The 16,755-nt window shown below is 58.2% G+C and overlaps 1 protein-coding gene across 1 annotated transcript in view; it reads left to right on the top strand.

The window, feature by feature from the left end:
• Nucleotides 1–16,755, top strand: part of MACF1 (microtubule actin crosslinking factor 1) — a 120,742-nt gene that overhangs the window by 15,025 nt on the left and 88,962 nt on the right. Inside the window, 16 exon segments of the mRNA XM_075722022.1 lie at nucleotides 6,032–6,198; nucleotides 7,420–7,532; nucleotides 7,625–7,731; nucleotides 8,187–8,306; nucleotides 8,897–8,992; nucleotides 9,244–9,371; nucleotides 9,485–9,578; nucleotides 10,281–10,435; nucleotides 10,575–10,851; nucleotides 11,300–11,428; nucleotides 11,707–11,784; nucleotides 11,942–12,103; nucleotides 12,725–12,829; nucleotides 13,438–13,533; nucleotides 13,893–14,018; nucleotides 16,274–16,426. Of these exon segments, the coding sequence (XP_075578137.1) occupies nucleotides 6,032–6,198; nucleotides 7,420–7,532; nucleotides 7,625–7,731; nucleotides 8,187–8,306; nucleotides 8,897–8,992; nucleotides 9,244–9,371; nucleotides 9,485–9,578; nucleotides 10,281–10,435; nucleotides 10,575–10,851; nucleotides 11,300–11,428; nucleotides 11,707–11,784; nucleotides 11,942–12,103; nucleotides 12,725–12,829; nucleotides 13,438–13,533; nucleotides 13,893–14,018; nucleotides 16,274–16,426 (2,106 nt within the window).

Genomic DNA, 16,755 nt, shown 5'->3' with positions numbered 1-16,755 from the left:
GGCAGCGCTGCTGCCAGCAGCTCGTTAGCGATGTGGCATTAGCTCTGGGGCTGTCACCGCTGCGGGACCGAGCCCCTGGGAGCTGCTGTGTCCCGGCTCCCTGCCGTATCCCTGCTGGCATCTCTCAGACGAGACTGGCGCTGGCTTTGAGACCTCGTAAGGAAGAGTTTCGTTTTTGGAGGATGAGCGGGCGATGCCCCGGGGAGCTGCCGCCTCGCCTGGGCCACGCGTGTGCCCCGTGCCAGCGCAGCCAGGCTGGCCCCGTGCGCTGGGTGAGCCCCTCCTGACCTGTATATCTCGGGAAGAGGCTTTTGGGGGGGGGCATGGGGATAAATTGGGTGTAAGGCTGCTGACGAGGCGTTCTGCCGGCGATTTGGCCCTGGGAAGCAGACAGGGTCGGGCAGGGTCTGGATGCTGATGAGTCACTGTCGTCTCCGGTGGGGCCCTGGCTGGTGGCATCCGTCCCCACTGTCCTCGGGGTGGCCCTGCCCTGGTCCCTGCCCTGCTGCAGGGGACCAGAGAGGGGACGGCAGAGCCCAAACAGGAGCTCCCAGGTCCCCTCTGCACCCAACTGGGAGGGGACGCTGCCACCCTGCCGAGGGAAGCTGGGCTGGTACCGGCGAGCCTGCGCCTCCTCTCCCCGCCTGCGCTAACGGGATGTTTTCTGCTAACGGGATTTTTTCTGCGGTTGTAGCTCCATTGTGAACCTCTTAATCTCCCGTGCCCCAGTGCTGCTGTTCCCCGGGGGCAGGCGGCTGGGAGAGCCCTGGGGAGGGGTTCGGGGTGGGCTGGTGCCCCCTGCTCCCCGTTTTCTGTCTCATCTCTGCTTTTGGCATGTGTTACCCTCCTCCGGTCCCTCCGAGCTGGTCAGAGGAGTCGGGATGCTGCACGCACCTCAGACCCCTGCCCTTGGCGGTGTTCGGGGCAGGAGAGAGGCAGGACATGGGGCCGGACCGGGACAGGAGCATCGGCGCCGTCGTAGCCTGTTGGGACCCCGCGATTGCGGCTCCATGAAGCAATGCCAGCTCCCCGGGGCACCTTGGGCTGCTCCTCCGTGCCCCGAGCTGGGTGAGCCTGGCAGGAGGATGGGCCGGTCTCCTGGGGTGCTCCACATTAAGAATTAAGGAGCAAACCTCCGGAATTGGAGAGAAACACCCCTGTGGGAGCCGGCGCAGCGGCTCCACGTCCCCGTTGGTGTGCATGCAGAGCTGCTCTGACTCCTCCCTGCTTTTTTTTTTTTTTTTTTTCCCCATTTCTCTCCCACCCCTTCCTTTATGCTACCTTTGCCAACCTTCCCCGGGTTTTGTGTTTTTTATCCATCCCCCCCTCCCCAGCCTCTCCCGCTCCCCCTCCCCGCTCCGCTGCCTGATTCCTGCTCCCTGTTTGTGTTGGCGAGGGCCGTGCTCCAATTACCTCATATTTGGAGAGAAGGATGCCACAGCCAATCCCCGCTCCCTCTGCTTTTAGGTCAAGTGATTTCTGAACTGCAGTGAGATGCTTTGAATTTGTCTTCTTGCAGCGCCCAGGCTGTAAGATGGCTGTCTGGAGCGGCGGCGGCGGCAGGGCTGGTGGGGGGGAGCGGCGGCGAGGGGCAGTCCGCGGCACGGTGTACGGCGTGCGTTTGATCCGATGAAGCCCAGCTCGGGATTTATTCGGGAGCCGGCGACTCGCTTAGCTGCGTTACTGCCGGCACCAAGGAGGAGCAGGAGATGGGGAATTCTCTGGGCTGCGTTAAAGAGCCAAAGGAAAAAGCTGCGGGAAAGACGCCCCTGTCTCCCAAAAAAAGGGTCCGCTTTAAACGGAGGCAGAGGGGGAAGAGGAGAAGAGCGATGCCGGAGGCAGCCCCACAGGAGGAGCCCCCGGCCCTGGAGGTCGCTGAGGATGAGGAGGTGCCGAAGTCGAAGGCAGCCCCCCGGCAGGAGGGAGGAGAGGAGCCTGCCGGGAGCCAGCGTCGCGGGGGGAACCCCAACCCAGCGGCCCTGCACCCCGGGCTCATCGTGCAGGTGAAGGAGCGGTTTCAGGGGGAGGTGCAGAAAGCTCTCCTGGTGCTGGAGCCGCAGCGGCCGGGTGCGGCGGGGGCTTCCCCGGAGGAAGGCACCACCGTCATTGCCCGCTTGCTGGAGAACCCGGCTGAGAAGGACTGCGAGAAGGCGGTGAGCCGGCTGGTTGAGCTGCAGAGGAGCGGCGCGGGCAGCCGCCGGGCCGTGCTGCTGCCCCTGCGCGAGGGGACCGATGGCCGTGCGGAGGGGCTCCTGTCCCCGGTGAGCGCCGCGTCCAGCGAGGAGCCGGCGAAGAGCCAGGAGCCGGGGGCCGGCAGCGCCCTGGATGCCTGGGGAAGAGGAGGCGGCAACGATGCCAGCTCCAGCGCCGTGTGGACCTGCTCCTCCGCAGCAGAGCCGGGCACCGTTTCGGAGCTGTCTACGCCGTCCCCCATGGTGGATCAGCTAGAAAACCCCAGGGTGGGGAGAACCTCAGGGTTGCCATCGTCTCGGGCCGGGGAGGGAGATGGGCATGGACTGCCAGCCTCCCGCAGCCCATCCTCCTTCAGCGGGCGCAGTGGTGGCGCGGCCCAGAGCTCCTCGGGGTACGGCAGCGACCCGGTGCGCCGGCCAGCCAAGGGTGCTGGAGCTGGTGGGACCGCGGCGTCTCCCTCTGAAGGTGGCCGCAGGCTCGCTGCGGAGGGCCGGGCTCGGAGGGGGAGCTCGGGGACGGCCGGAGGAATGGTCAGTGTCTGCGTGTACCCTCGCCCCCTTTTTGGAGCAGGGTGGGGGGACCTGGTTCAGTGGACCCCGGATCCTGGTGGCCCCTGGGGATGGTCATCTTGGCAAGGTGCAACCTCGTGCTGAGCATGGGCGGGAGGACTCTGGTGCAGAAAGCTCCTGAAGCCTTTTCCCCTACGAGCATCTCCATCGGGAAAGCATCCCCCAGGGAATGACCTGTCCTGTCCTCTGCTCCTGGCACAGACAGCCAGAGAGCGGCTCTCGCCAGAGCCGGTGGGTGCGGCTGGCAGTCACACGCGCTCTTGGTGCCGTTGTGTTTGCTATCAGCGGCACGCTTGCTGTCGCTGGTGGTACTCGTGCTCTTGGTGCTGCTGGGTCGGGTGTGAGTTTGGGGTGTCCCCTTCCTGCTGCCCGCACTCAGCCTCCAGGCAGGCGGCAGCGGGTGAACGTGGAGGCACGGGGGCTCTGCCTGCTCCGAGGGGGCTCCGAGAGGGAGAGGAGGGGACGATGCTGTGTTTTGGAGCCCGTTGTTGCTGTTTGGAGGTCGCTCTTTTGGGGGTGACAGGGTGGGCTGAAGGCACTCTTGGGTTTGGCCGAGCTCTGCACGCCCCAGGACAAATGCGTGGCTGGAGAGGCAGGAAAGGGGCTGTGGCCCCCGATACTTTTGCCGGGTTGGGACCGGTGTCACAGCCAGCATCCAGCCTCCTGCCACCAGTTGCTTGATGCGCGAGGCTGATGTTGGAAGGGTTTGGAAGGGGCTGGCCCCGGGTCCCGCGAGTTTCTGCTCTCTCTTCTCGCCGGTGCCTCCCTAAATCTTTGTCCTGACACAGACATGTGAAGAAAGGAGGGTGGAGCTGGTGCCGCATCCTGCACCTCTGTAAGCGCGTCTCTAGCAGGGTTTCCTGCAAGGATGCCCTCGGGGAAAGGCCCAGCGGTTGGAGAACCCCAGCGCTCTGTGAATGATTACAAAGAAAGGATTTATCTGAGCTGGGTGCCGCGAGGAGCTCCCCGATGGGCAGCGGCGCTGGAGAGCCCAGGTGGGGCACAGCTGATGGGTGGGCTCGCGGAAGGTTTCATTCTGCTCTTAATTAAGAGCTGCCGGGTAATCAGTAAGGGGGTGCTGGGCAGGGGGAGGTTTGTGGGTCCCTCCCTGCAGGTGTGGAGGGTCCCATCCTGCTGCTCGCCCAGCGCATCGCCCTGTCCACCCTGCCTCTGGTGCTGGGTCCCAGCATCCCTAAGGAAACCCGGCCCCGGGGCTGGAGGAGTTAAAGGCAGCGCCGGCGGTGTGGCAGCGGCTGACAAAGAGCAGTTTTGTGTGTGATGAGAGTATCAGGCTGGGGAGAGGGAGGTGAGCTGCAGCATACCAATTACACCGCCGCTCGCCATGCCGTGCCTCGGCAGCATCCTCGCCGGCGGGAGAGGCGGCTAATCCTGCAGGTCCCTGCCTCCTGCCAGTAAAGGGATCTCTGGCAGCTGGGACCCGTGCGATGCCAGCACCCAACCGGGTGTATTTTTGGGGGGAATAAAGGAACTGGGTGTTTTCAGAGTGGAGGGGGCTCGGAGGGGCGGCGGGTGGGGCTGGGTCCTGGCACACCGTCTCCCTGCAGTGCCGGGAGGAGGAATCCAGCGAGCAAACTGCCCGATTTGCCTTTCCACAGGCACCCCGGAATATACGCCAGGCTCACATCCTCCCCTTTGTCTGCCCCTTAATTAAGGGGAGGTAATTGTACTAATTGGGGAGCTGGGGGGGGGGGATGGGCGAGGAGGACGCCGTGCCAATCAGAAATATGCTGGCATGTGGAGACACGTGCGTTCTGTCACGTGCAAGTCTGGGATTCGCAGCCAGTCCTGTGCATCTGTCTAAGAGGGGTCTGTGGCTGTCGGTCTCTTTTGTTGGGGAAGTGGGTCACGGCACCCCAGCCACCAGCACCCCTGCTCCCTGCCTTTCCCGGCACGGCGAGGCAGAGCGGGGAGGCGACAGCCTTCTCCCCACCCTTGCCTTCTCCCCACCCTTGCCTTCTCCCCCTGGGATGGAGCTGGTGGTGCTGCTCCGAGCGGCTCCGCTGGCTGGAGATCGAGGAGAGACCTCTGCCCCACACATCTTCTCAAACAGCACCTCCGAGCACAGTTTCCAACTCCTTAAATTGTTGTATTTTGTTTTTTGTTGGTTTGGTTGTTTTTTTTTTTTTTTTTTTACAACATGATGCTCCGGCGAGGGATGGCATCGGTGGTCCCCTCTTGGGCGCTTCCTCGCTGCCCGGTCGCGGGTGCTGCTGGATGGGGCCGACCGTTCCTGCGTCAGCCCCGGGTGTCTGCGGGTGCTGGGGCTGCTCGCGGTGGGTGCCGGGCAGGAGCGGGCAGCGGAGCGGGTTTGTACAGGAGGGCGCACAAGCATTGCTGTCGGCACAGCGTGTTCAGGGATGGAAGAGACCCACCCAGGGCCCTGTCTTGCTAGGGCGCTGCATTCCCGGTGAGCTGCGCCCTGAGCCCTGGCTGGGGGGGACGGTGCCGGTGTAACGTGCCGGGGTGTGCCGCAGGCTGCCGGCTGCGCAGCGCTGCTCTCCGGTGTGCTCGGAGCACGTGTGGTGGCAGCCGCTCCTGAGAGCGGAGACTGGGCGGAGGAGTGGCTCCGGTGAGCTCGGTGGGGGTAGGCAGCGGGGCCAGGAGGTGGCAGCTCCTGTGCCGGCTGGGCTGGGCTGCATGCATGGCCAAGCAACGCCTCGTGCCCCTGTGAAATGGGGTTGGCAAACGGCTGCGCCTCCCTCGCCTGCCTGGATCTCCAGCCTGCCCAAACCATGTCATACACATCAACACGTTTGTGTTCAAAAAACGGGTAGACGCAGCACTTTGGGACGTGGTTTAGTGGACATGGTGGTGTTGGGTTGACGGTTGGACTGATGATCTTCGAGGTCCTTTCCATCCTTAATGATTCCTAGTTTTTACTTTCAGTAAAAAATAATCCAGCCACCAAGCCAGGAAACATGAAATTGCTACTCTCCCCTTAATTGGTTTAGTGGTGGACTTAGCAGTGTTAGGCTAATGGTTGGACTGGATGATCTTAAAGGGCTTTTCCAACCTAAACAATTCGATGATTCTGTTCCACACCTCAGCACCCCAGTGCTCTCCTGCAGGTCTGCGGGTCCGTTCCCCTGTCTCTTGGCTGTGGGGTCCCCTCTTCCCCACAGTGACCAGCAGTTTCCTCTTGCCCTTCCTGGCAGCGGCCAGGACCCGGGCAAGTTCACAGAAACTGGACGTGCCTGGTGGTCATTCCTCCTCCCGCATCACCCCACGGCTGTGCCGCTTCCTTGCAGATCTCCGACATCTACATCAGCGGGGAGTCGGGGGATATGTCGGCCAAGGAGAAGCTGCTTCTGTGGACACAGAAGGTGACGGCGGGTTACATCGGTGTCAAGTGCACCAACTTCTCATCATGCTGGAGCGATGGGAAGATGTTCAACGCGCTCATCCACAGATACAGGTAGGCAGGAAGGAGCAGCGGAGAACATCATCTGGGTGGGAGGAAGGGCTGGGGACCTCCTGGGGGTCCCTGCCCACTGCTGCAGTTGGTGATGGTCTGTGCTTGGGGATGCAGGTGAGGCTTGCAGGGAGCAGTGTCTCTTTTACCTGGAAATCATCTCTTCTGCCAGGTAGCTGGGGGGGTGGATGCTTGGAAAGAGCAGCAAATACATCAGGTTGCAAGAAAAAACATCTTGAATGAGGCTGGGGAGAGACATGAAAAGGCAAAGCTTTTAAACTCTAGAGTATGGGAGTGCTGCAGTGCCTTACGTGTCACTGCTGCCCATTCTGCTCTCTATGAATAGCAGCACTTCCATCCACGCCTTCATCCAGGGGCCTCGGAGCTCTCCTGAGCAGCAATTAAACCTCTCGCAGTTCCTTGAGAGACAGCACAGCCCTGCACACCTTCCGTTTGCTCAGCGTAGGCAGCGAGTCAGAGCTGGGGCTGGCTTCTGCCCCGGCTGCTTGGTCAAGGGGACTTGGCGTGGCTTTGAGTGCCTGAAGGAGAATAACAGAGGCCTCGGGAGAAAGCGTCTCCTGGTAGCTGGAAATAGCACTGCCTGCCCATGCTGCTCTGTGCTCGCTCGTGGCCGGGAGGAGCAGGCAGGGTTTAGCAGCAAAGGACATGCAAAACTCCTGCAGGCAGGAGATGGGGTGCGTGGTGGGGAGCAGACCTCACCAGGATGGTGCGGTGCACAGAGGCTGGGGCTCTCCTGGCTCTGCGGTGCTCGTTTGTGCTTCGTCTGTGCTGCGGCTTGCTGGCATTGTTCTGCTGCCGGTGTTTCCTCCCAGTACAGGGCTGGCAGCACCTGCTGCAGGCAAAGGGCTCTGCCCACGTCCTCCGGAGAGGTGTAACCACCCCGCTTTGGGGCTGTTTCGTGCACCTCCTTCCAGGAAGGGCTTGCAGTCCCAGCGCGGCGTGCTGGGTGCAGAACAGGTGCTGGAGAGGGCAGGTTCCAGAGGAGCACAGAGGTTTTCCTTCACAGGCTGAACATCCCCTTCCCAAAGGGGCTGAGCTGGGGCGGTGCTGCAGGCCAGGTCCCCTCGGAGAGCCACCAGCCTGGGACAGGGGCTCGGACGAGCCCTCGGGAGCCACCCAGGGCAGTGGGGCCCATTTGGAACGCTCTGCCCTGAGCACCTTGTGCTGTTTGCCAACGTCGTGACTCTGGTGTGTGTCTTGCAGGCCGGATCTGGTGGACATGGAGAGGGTGCAGATCCAGAGTAACCGGGAGAACCTGGAGCAGGCCTTCGAGATCGCCGAGCGGCTGGGGGTCACACGGCTGCTGGATGCCGAAGGTGGGCGGCCGGGGGAGGCGGCTGGTGTGGGGAGATGCCAACCCCTCTGCCCACTCCCATTCCTCACTACCTCTCTGCTTTCTCCTTGTCAGACGTGGACGTCCCCTCTCCGGATGAGAAATCAGTGATAACTTATGTATCTTCAATCTACGATGCCTTTCCCAAAGTCCCCGAGGGAGGAGAAGGGATCAGCGCTATCGTAAGCATCGCTGCGGGTTGGGAGGCTGGGACGGCGATTTGGGAGGCAGCTGGTTGTTGCGGGAAGGGTTTGGAGGTTCCCCGTCCACCATAGCAGATGGCCGGTGGGTGGAAGAGGCTCAGGGGCGGAAGGAGCTTCCCCATGAGTGTGTCTGCCCTGTGAACTGCCGGTGTGCCTGTAGGGCCGCGGCGTTCTGCGGGTCCTGCCACGGGTTTTGAGCTCATGGGAAAGCTGAGCTGGCTTCCAGGGAGCAGCTTGCAAGGAGGATCCTCCTCCTTCTTCCTGTACCTGGGATGGCATCACAGCAGGGAGGCAAAGGCGAATGACCCACCCCATAGCTGTGACCGTGGCACCTTGGTTTCCTCCATGCTCTGCTCAGCAGGGCCGGGCTCTGCCTCTCCCCTGCGGAGACCTGCCCGCCGGCAGCGCTCTGCAAGGGTGCTCTCGCCCTGCAGGAGGTGGATTCAAGGTGGCTGGAGTACCAGAGCCGCGTGGAGTCCCTCATCTCGTGGATCAAGCAGCACACGATACTCATGTCAGATAAATCCTTCCCCCAGAACCCTGTAGAGCTAAAGGTAGGTCCTGAACGAGGTCTGTCCGCACTGTCCCCTACCTGAAAGGAGGGTGTAGTGAGGGGGGTGTTGGTCTCTTCTCCCAAGTGACAAGTGATAGGACGAGAGGAAATGGCCTCAAGTTGCATCAGGGGAGGTTTAGATTGGATATTAGGAAAAATTTCTTCCCAGAAAGAGCAGTCAAGCATTGGAACAGGCTGCTCAGAGAGGTGGTGGAGTCACCATTCCTGGAGGTGTTAAAAAAACAGGCAGACGTGGCACTTTGGGACATGGTTTAGTGGGCATGGGGGTGTTGGGTTGATGGTTGGACTGATGATCTTCGAGGTCCTTTCCATCCTTAATGATTCCTAGTTTTTACTTTCATTATAAATAATCCAGCCACCAAGCCAGGAAACATGAAATTAATTATTACTTGACCCTTAATTGGTTTAGCGATGGACTTGGTAGTGTTAGGTTAATGGATGGACTGGATGATCTTAAAGGTCTTTTCCAACCTAAACGATTCTATGATTGTATGATTCTATGTGCTCGGCGCCCAGAGCTGGGTGGTGGCATTCCCCAGGGTGGTTTCTGATGAGCCTTTCTCATCCCAGGCACTTTATAACCAGTACATACACTTCAAAGAAACTGAAATCCCAGCAAAAGAGCAGGAAAAAGGAAGGATAGAGGAGCTCTATAAACTGTTAGAGGTAAGTATCGTTGTGGCTACCCAGAGGCTTGTAGGTGGGAGTGTTGTGCTTTTAGCAAGACTAAAGCATGCTCAGTTCAGGTTTATTTTGAAATGGAGAAGTGGAATAACCCTCGAGGTAGATGATGTAGCAAGCAGCATGCTGCAGGAGTGGAGGCAGATCTGTTGCCTTCTGGCCCCACTTTCCTCGCTGTAATCTCTCTAGCCAGCTCGAGGAGGTAGGAAATGCCATTCTGTTGATGTTTTCCCCAGGTATGGATTGAATTTGGACGGATCAAGTTGCCCCAGGGGTATCACCCCAACGATGTGGAGGAGGAATGGGGCAAGCTCATCATAGAGATGCTGGAGCGCGAGAAGCTCCTGCGGCCAGCGGTGGAGAGGTCGGTGCTCTGCCCGCGGCAGGCCGAGTCCCCTGCGGGGACGTCCCCTGCTCCCCTGGCTGGAGGGACGTCCCAAAGCCCCTCTCTCATTCTCTTTCCCTCTGTCATCGCAGGCTGGAATTGCTGCTACAAATCGCTAACAAAATCCAGAATGGTGCTCTGAGCTGTGAAGAAAAGCTCACTCTTGCAAAGAACACGCTGCAGGCTGTGAGTGGAGGGTGTTCTTTTCCCCCTCCTAATTTTTTAATTTATTTTTTTGTTTTCCTGCCTCTTCTTTTATGCCTATCTCTCCCCCTCTCTTCTGTGTGGGGTGGTGGGTTCCCCTGGACAGCTTCTCTTTCTCTTCTGACATTGAGCCTGTCCCAGAGGGGCTGTAGGGGCGGCGGTGGATACCTGCTGATCTATGGCACGAGGACCTTGGGGACAGGGGTGCAGGGGAACAGCCTTGCCGTGCAGCAGGCTGCCTCTGGGGTGCAGCTAGCGAGGCTGGACCTCTGCAGAGGTGCTGGCTTGGAGGAGGACTGCAGTTCCAGGAAAGCTTGTTGTATAGTGAGGCTTAAAAACCCCCAAATCGGTTTTGTTTGTCTAAAAGACTGGCAGAAAGCACTCAGTTGCAGACTCTAGCTACCTGGGTAGGGAGCGAGATGCACGTTTAAGTGACTGTCCATGGGACTAACCACGGGAGCCCATCTATCGCTAGAAGCTTTCAGTTCACAGCAGGAGTTTTTCTAAAGGGGATGTCCTGGGTGTGGTGTGAGCGATGAGCTCATGTTCTTCTGCTCAAGTCAAGCTTGTGGATCAAAAGGTCTTTTCGGTCTTAAAGTTGATGCTGGGCTGCTATCATGTTCTCTCTGCCCACGTGCCTGGGCTGAGGGGACCCAGCCCTCAGTCTCCTTTCTCTTGGTGCAGGACGCTGCTCACCTGGAGTCGGGCCAGCCGGTGCAGTACGAATCCGACGTGGTCATGTATCTGCAGGAGTGCGAGGGGCTCATCCGCCAGCTACAGGTGGATGTGCAGATCCTTCGGGATGAGAATTACTACCAGCTGGAGGAGCTGGTGTTCAGGTGAGAGGGGCTGTGTCCAAGGTGGTCTGTGGATGGAGAAACGTGGTCAGGGGCTGATGCACGGGGCTCCTCTGCTCTGTTGTAGGGAAGGAGGGAGTGTGCGTGCATCTTCTTACCCATGCTTTGCTTGCTCTTCCAGGATCATGCGGCTGCAAGATGAGCTGGTGACGCTGAGGCTGGAGTGCACTAACCTGTACAGGAAAGGCCACTTCTCCACCCTGGAACTGGTGCCCACTTCCACGCTGAGCACGACACACTTGAAGGGCGAGTCCCTGACGAAAGGGCTGCACACCACCTCTGCCTCCTGGTTCCGGAAGCCCATGACCAGGACTGAGCTGGTGGCCATCTCTTCTTCCGAAGACGAAGGCAGCCTCCGGTTCGTGTACGAGCTGCTGGCATGGGTGGAGGAAATGCAGGTGAGTGCTGGCTCTCTGGACCAAATTATCTGCCTCCGCTCATGGTGATGCAGGAGGGTAGGAAGCTGGTCTGGGCTTTTTCCTGCCTTTATCTGTGAGTAATTGCTTTGATGGTTTGAAGTTTCTGGAGGGCACCAACACTTTTGTCTTGAGTTGAGTTTTCTCTCTCGTGATCCTGCTGCTCAGCGGGTATCAGAAGATCTTTTCAAAGCTGGAAGCAAATCTGTACTGATCCAGTCAGTCCTTTGGTCTTATGTGGGTGTGAAGCTTGTGTAGGCTGTCCCAGAAATCATTCAGTGTTGGAGCGCTGGCTTAGGACCTTCTACCAGGACTGGTGTGGGGTTTGTTCCCTCTTGAGTGACCTAGAAGGTTTCCTTGGCCTCGTGTGCTTTTGAGATATGTGCCTGCAGATGAGGAGTGCTGAATTGGGCCTCTTGGCCTGTTTCAGATGAGACTGGAGCGGGCAGAGTGGGGGAGCGACCTGCCGAGCGTGGAAACCCAGCTGGAGACCCAGCGGCATGTCCACACCAGCGTGGAGGACCTGGGCTCCAGCGTAAAGGAGGCCCGGATGTACGAGGTATGGTGGCACGGGCTGGCGGACACAGGGCATGGCACAACGTGTGCGGGAAGGTGAGGGCATCGGGATCGGTTCTTGTGGGTAAGGGTGCCTGGGGCAGAGGTATTTTTTAAGGACGGAGCTTCAGAATTGATGCTGGGCTAGTGCAAGAGGCTGCTGCCCTGAGCCATCCTCTGCACCTCTTTTTGCTCCCGCGAAGCTGGGGACAAAGATTTGGAGATGGGGTTTCAAGTGGTGCTGTCCTGTGTCGGGTAACAGGAACATTTTTCGTCCTTCAGGGTAAAATGTCTCAGAATTTCCGTGCTAGTTACACAGAGACGCTTGGCAAGCTGGAGACGCAGTACTGCAAGCTGATGGTGAGTGGGCTTCGAGTGGGCTTGTAGCGCTGCCCGGGGAGCGTGGGGTCCATCCCCGCCACCCTGCTCCTGAGCATACCTGCTCCGAGGCTGGGGAGGGGGGAAGAAACTGGTCACCTTCAGAGCAAGGAAGAGGAATCACACTTCGTTTGTTCAGGAAACCTCGAGCTTCCGGCTGAGACACCTTCAGAGCTTGCACGGGTTTGTGTCTCGGGCCACTGCTGAGCTGATTTGGCTGAATGAGAAGGAGGAGGAGGAACTGGCCTATGACTGGAGCGACAACAACCCTAACATTGCAGCCAAGAAAAACTACTTCTCGGTGAGTAACCCCAGGGCAGGGCTGGTGGGATGGGTGCTCTCTTGGTTGCGCTGCTGCTGCTTTTCATCCGCTGTGGGACCTTCAGCTACCAACAGACCTCAAGTCCCCGGAGGTTGGATGCTCCCTCTTAAGTCACTGAGCTTGTAGCTCATGAGTACAGCTGATGAAAGAGCTCTCCCTAGAGCAGAAAGTGCAAAACATGTTTGTTCAATTGAGTTTCAATCAAAAAGGGATCAAAAGCTGTCTTTTTAGCAGTATTTGGAATGAAAGGCATCCTTTAACTAGTGGGGGGAAAAAAACCCGTCTGAGCTAAAGAGGAAAATTAATTCCTCTTTAAAGCAGTATAAATAAATTGCTCTTTCCACAATCACGCTGTCTGGAACTGAAGAGGTCCCCAGGCAGGTTTCCGGTATCTGTGTTGCATCTGCCCCACGTGTTTGGTGCACAGGAGCCATCCTGATGGGAGTCGGCTGTGGTGCTCCCATAAGCCGTGCTGGTTTCCCTGAGATCCGCTGGTATTTACTGCAGCACTCCCATACTGCATGTTGTATTAGTTGGACACGTGCTCCGAGTGAGGCTGCTCCCCATAGCCGAGATTTGGACTTTGTGTCCTTCACACAGGAGCTGACGATGGAGCTGGAAGAGAAGCAGGACATCTTCCGCTCCCTCCAAGACACAGCCGAGCTGCTGTCCCTGGAGAACCACCCGGCCAAGCAAACCGTAGAGGTGAGTGGGCATGCGGAGGAGCCGGGAGGAGCCCCGAGAATCAGCTGGCAGCAAATCTTCTCACCCAGGACTGGGAAACTTGCTGTCCCACGCCAGGGTGCCCAGACAGGCAGCCGGGGCTGATAAGGCGTTTTATGGTGGCAGGAGAACATCAGTGCAGCGATAGAGCTGTTTTATTCTGGGAAGTGCAATGAGAAGCTCGAGGCCATTCCCAAATAATCCTCACCTCAAATTAAGGCACAGATATGCTTGTGCAGAGCATGAGTCTTTCCTGCAGCAAGGTGATGCAGGGAATGGCCTTGGCTCCTTTGGACTTATCCAGGCTTCCAGGAAAACCATGATGAAGCAGAGGGCTGTGGGGACATGTTTCTCCCTGGTGCTTCTCTCTGGGGTGGGAGAAAGCAAACCTGAGCCTGCCGCAGCCCCTGGCATTGCCGGTCCAGGGTCTGCTGTCTCCTGCTCTTCGTGCCTGTGTCCAAACCCTCCTGGCTGCAGCCAGATCTTGCCTGTTTCTGTACATCCCGCTGGCTGTAGCTGTGTCCTTCTTGTGACCCTTCTGGCTGGTAAATACTTGTTATTCATTGCCGTTTGGTGCGTGTGTTTCTCAGGCCTACAGTGCTGCCGTGCAGACTCAGTGGCAGTGGATTAAGCAGCTCTGCCTGTGTGTGGAACAGCACGTGAAGGAGAATGCCGCCTATTTCCAGGTACTTGGGAGGGGGCAGCCCAAATTTCCCTGGTCACCGTCCGCTGCATGAGCTTCGTACGCTGCCGTGCCCTTCAGGGGAGAGGGAAGGAGGGATTTGTGTGCTCACGGAGGCTGCTTTCTCCTGAATCATCTTTCTCCTTAGCTGCTCTCTGGGGATGTCTCACTTGGGCAAGAGGGATCAGCTTCCACGTAGCTCTGGCCATCCATGTGGGATGCTCGCTGACCTTGCAGCCCTAAGGCCAGAACAGCGCTGGGAGCTGCTGGTTGAGCTGTTGGGGTGGTCCCTTGCTGCACTGTGTGCTGCTGACTGCTCGGTGGAGCTGTGCAGCTTTCCGTGACCCTCTTCTGCCTTTGCAGTTCTTCAGTGACGCCCGGGAGTCGGAGACCTACCTGCGCAACCTGCAGGACTCCATCAAAAGGAAGTATTCTTGCGACCATAACACGAGCCTGACGCGGCTGGAGGACCTGCTGCAGGACTCCATGGTGGGTTCTCAGACATCCCCGCCACGCTGGGCGGGCGATGGGTGGCCTTCTTGCTCCGGTCCAGCAGCATTGCTTGGGGCACCTCTTGCTCCCCAGGGAAAACTGGGCTCGTTTTATTCCCGCAGCAATGCCGTTTCATGTAACGTGGTTTGTTTCCTCATCTTGGTCAATGTTCTGCTTTTCGTTGGAGCTGCTGCATGTGTTTTGTACGTGGCCACGGGATGCAGGCTGTGTGCAACCCAGCTGCACCGCTGCGTGGATGTAACACTGCCGATGGTGGCTGGATCTCAGGCGTTGTGACAGCCGATGGGTCGCTTTTGTTTAGAGGCACCATCCAGCGTCTTTCTGTATGCGCGGGGTGAAGAGCAGGCGGCGTGTGCTGTCTGTGCAAACTCATAGCTTGACACGTGAGCTGGTTCTTCCCCATGGGCGCCCATCATACCATCCTGGTCTGCATGGAGCTGGTCATGTTCTGCTGATGGAGGTGTTGCGCAGAGCCCGTAGGATGCTCCTGTTTCTGCTTTTTGAGCTGGTGCTTGCTAGGAGTGTGGTGGGATGCGGAGAAACGCGTGCTCTTTATCCAGACCAAATCCCATGTTAATCCATCGCGCTGTGCCGGTGGGGGGAGAGCCAGGGCAGCCCGACGGGGGCTCGGGGGCTCGGCAGCGCTGATCTCCGAACACATGGCCTGGCTTAGCTGCGGCGTAGCAGAGAGCAGATGATGGGCAGTCGCGCTGTGATCTTCTTGTCCGAATTGGCCTGAAAAAAACCAACCTAAAAACAAAACCCAAGGAGCAAAGCAATCAGATGGTGTTTGAAACCAGGGACGGGGGAGGATTTGGGTTGTGGGTTGACCACTGAGCCACTGGTGGAAGTGGAAGGAGGTGACATTTGAGGGTGTGGAGGCAGGTGGCTGCTTTGGCTTTGCTCAGTGCACACCACTGATTTCCAGCGTGTCCCCAGTGAAGCTGGGATGCCGTGACTGGGTGTTCGTGATGGGGTGCGTCAGCTGGGCTAGGGCTCACCGTCTTCTCTCCTGGAGGCCCGGGAGGTCCCATCCTCTCTGTCATGGTCTCAGGGTCATCCTGGTCTGTCCTCCAGCGCTACCAGGACACAGAGCAGCCATCCTGGCTCCTGGGGTCCGTATTTGCGAGCACCGCAACACCAGAAGTGTGGCAGGCGCTGTCCGGGGTGGGAGAGGCTCGTCCGGGCAGCCGGACAGTGGCCACAGTCTCAGGACTGGGGCAGCTGCCTGATCTCAGCTATATTACTCTTTCTTACCTAATAAGTTAAAGTTGTATTTCTTCCAATCATGCTCCCTGGGACAGGCACAGGTAGTTTATTTAATCATTTATTCTTTTCTTTTTCTTTTTTTTTTTTTTTTTTTACCATTAAATTATCCTCCACTGTTGTTAGTGCACTAACCGACCCCGAGAGTACCAAGCATGAAGGGAGAATATTTTTCTGGGATCCTTTTTAAACTTTTGCAGCCAGAATGGGCTGAGCTGCCACTAATCACACAAGCTGCCAGTGTCGTGATCCGCACACGTCTCCACTGGTGCCGGAGGCTGTTCCAGGGGAGCTTTGCCACCAGTCCCCTGGGTTGTCCCATCACCAAACCCAGAAGGGACTTGTGGGAATCAATTATGCAGCATCTTCCTCCAGCCGGCAAATTTCTACCCATACCCAGAGACCTGTGCGATCACTTCACCACTAGCCCCTTCTCCCGAGATGTTTTATCCGCATAATTCATCGTATCCCCATTCCAGCCATTGGTTTAAACATGCCTTCATCCTTTGCTTTAGAAAAGGGAGCATGCTTCTGTGGTCTCTCCTCCAGACAACTGAACGTCCCTGGTTTTGGGCTGGAGCTTGTCCTGCTCTTGGCCCCTTACACCTCATGGGACTTCCATTTTGGTGTATGCTGTGTTCTCTTTTTTCCCTTTTGAAAGAAAATGTTTTCTTGTCCTAGCAGCAAAAGAGCCAGAGGCATGCATGCGGCTTTGCAGGGCAGTGGGAGTAGTAGCGGAGAGGTCCCACCCTGACTTGAAGTCCGTTCTCCCTTCCATCCCATCTCCTGACCCCTCTTCCCATCCCATTAGGGCAGCAGGATCCTCCTGACGTGTTTGTTCAGCCCGTGAGATCCCAGCGTAGCTCTTGCAGGCCAGCGTTGGGGTGGGGGGGTGCCGAGATGCCTGGGAGAGACCTCCTCTCCCCTACCTCGAGCAACCCGTCCTTCATCCTTCTTTCTGCCAGGACGAGAAGGAGCAGCTCATTCAGTCGAAGAGCTCCGTCGCCAGCCTGGTGGGACGATCCAAAACCATCGTTCAGCTCCGGCCCAGGAACCCGGAGCACCTTGTGAAGAGCACGATCCCCATCAAGGCTGTGTGTGACTATCGGCAGATCGAGGTGAGGGCCGGACGGGTGTCGGCGTGACTTTGAAAGGGAAGGCAGGGACAAGGCAGGGGAGCAGTGCCCGTGATGGTTTAGGATGAGCTCTGTGGTGTTTGTCAATGAAAAGCAGGAACGGAGTGGGAAGACAGGGGGAGGGAAATAGCACGGATGATTTTCCTGGAGCAGATTTCCATGTCTCAAATTTATTCTGGGCAGGAGCTAAAGTCCTTTTCCCCAAGGAGGATGGGCTTCAGCAGCCTCAGCCAAAAAAGCATGTGGGTGGTAGCCAACTTCCTTGTCCCTTCCTCTCCAGACATGAACGTGTTGCACTGCTTGGCACTATA

Source organism: Pelecanus crispus, chromosome 16 (genome assembly GCF_030463565.1).
Source record: "Pelecanus crispus isolate bPelCri1 chromosome 16, bPelCri1.pri, whole genome shotgun sequence".
NCBI classification, from domain to species: Eukaryota; Metazoa; Chordata; class Aves; order Pelecaniformes; family Pelecanidae; genus Pelecanus; species Pelecanus crispus.
Note: the sequence above shows the minus strand (reverse complement) of the source record. Positions and strands in the feature narration are given on the sequence as shown.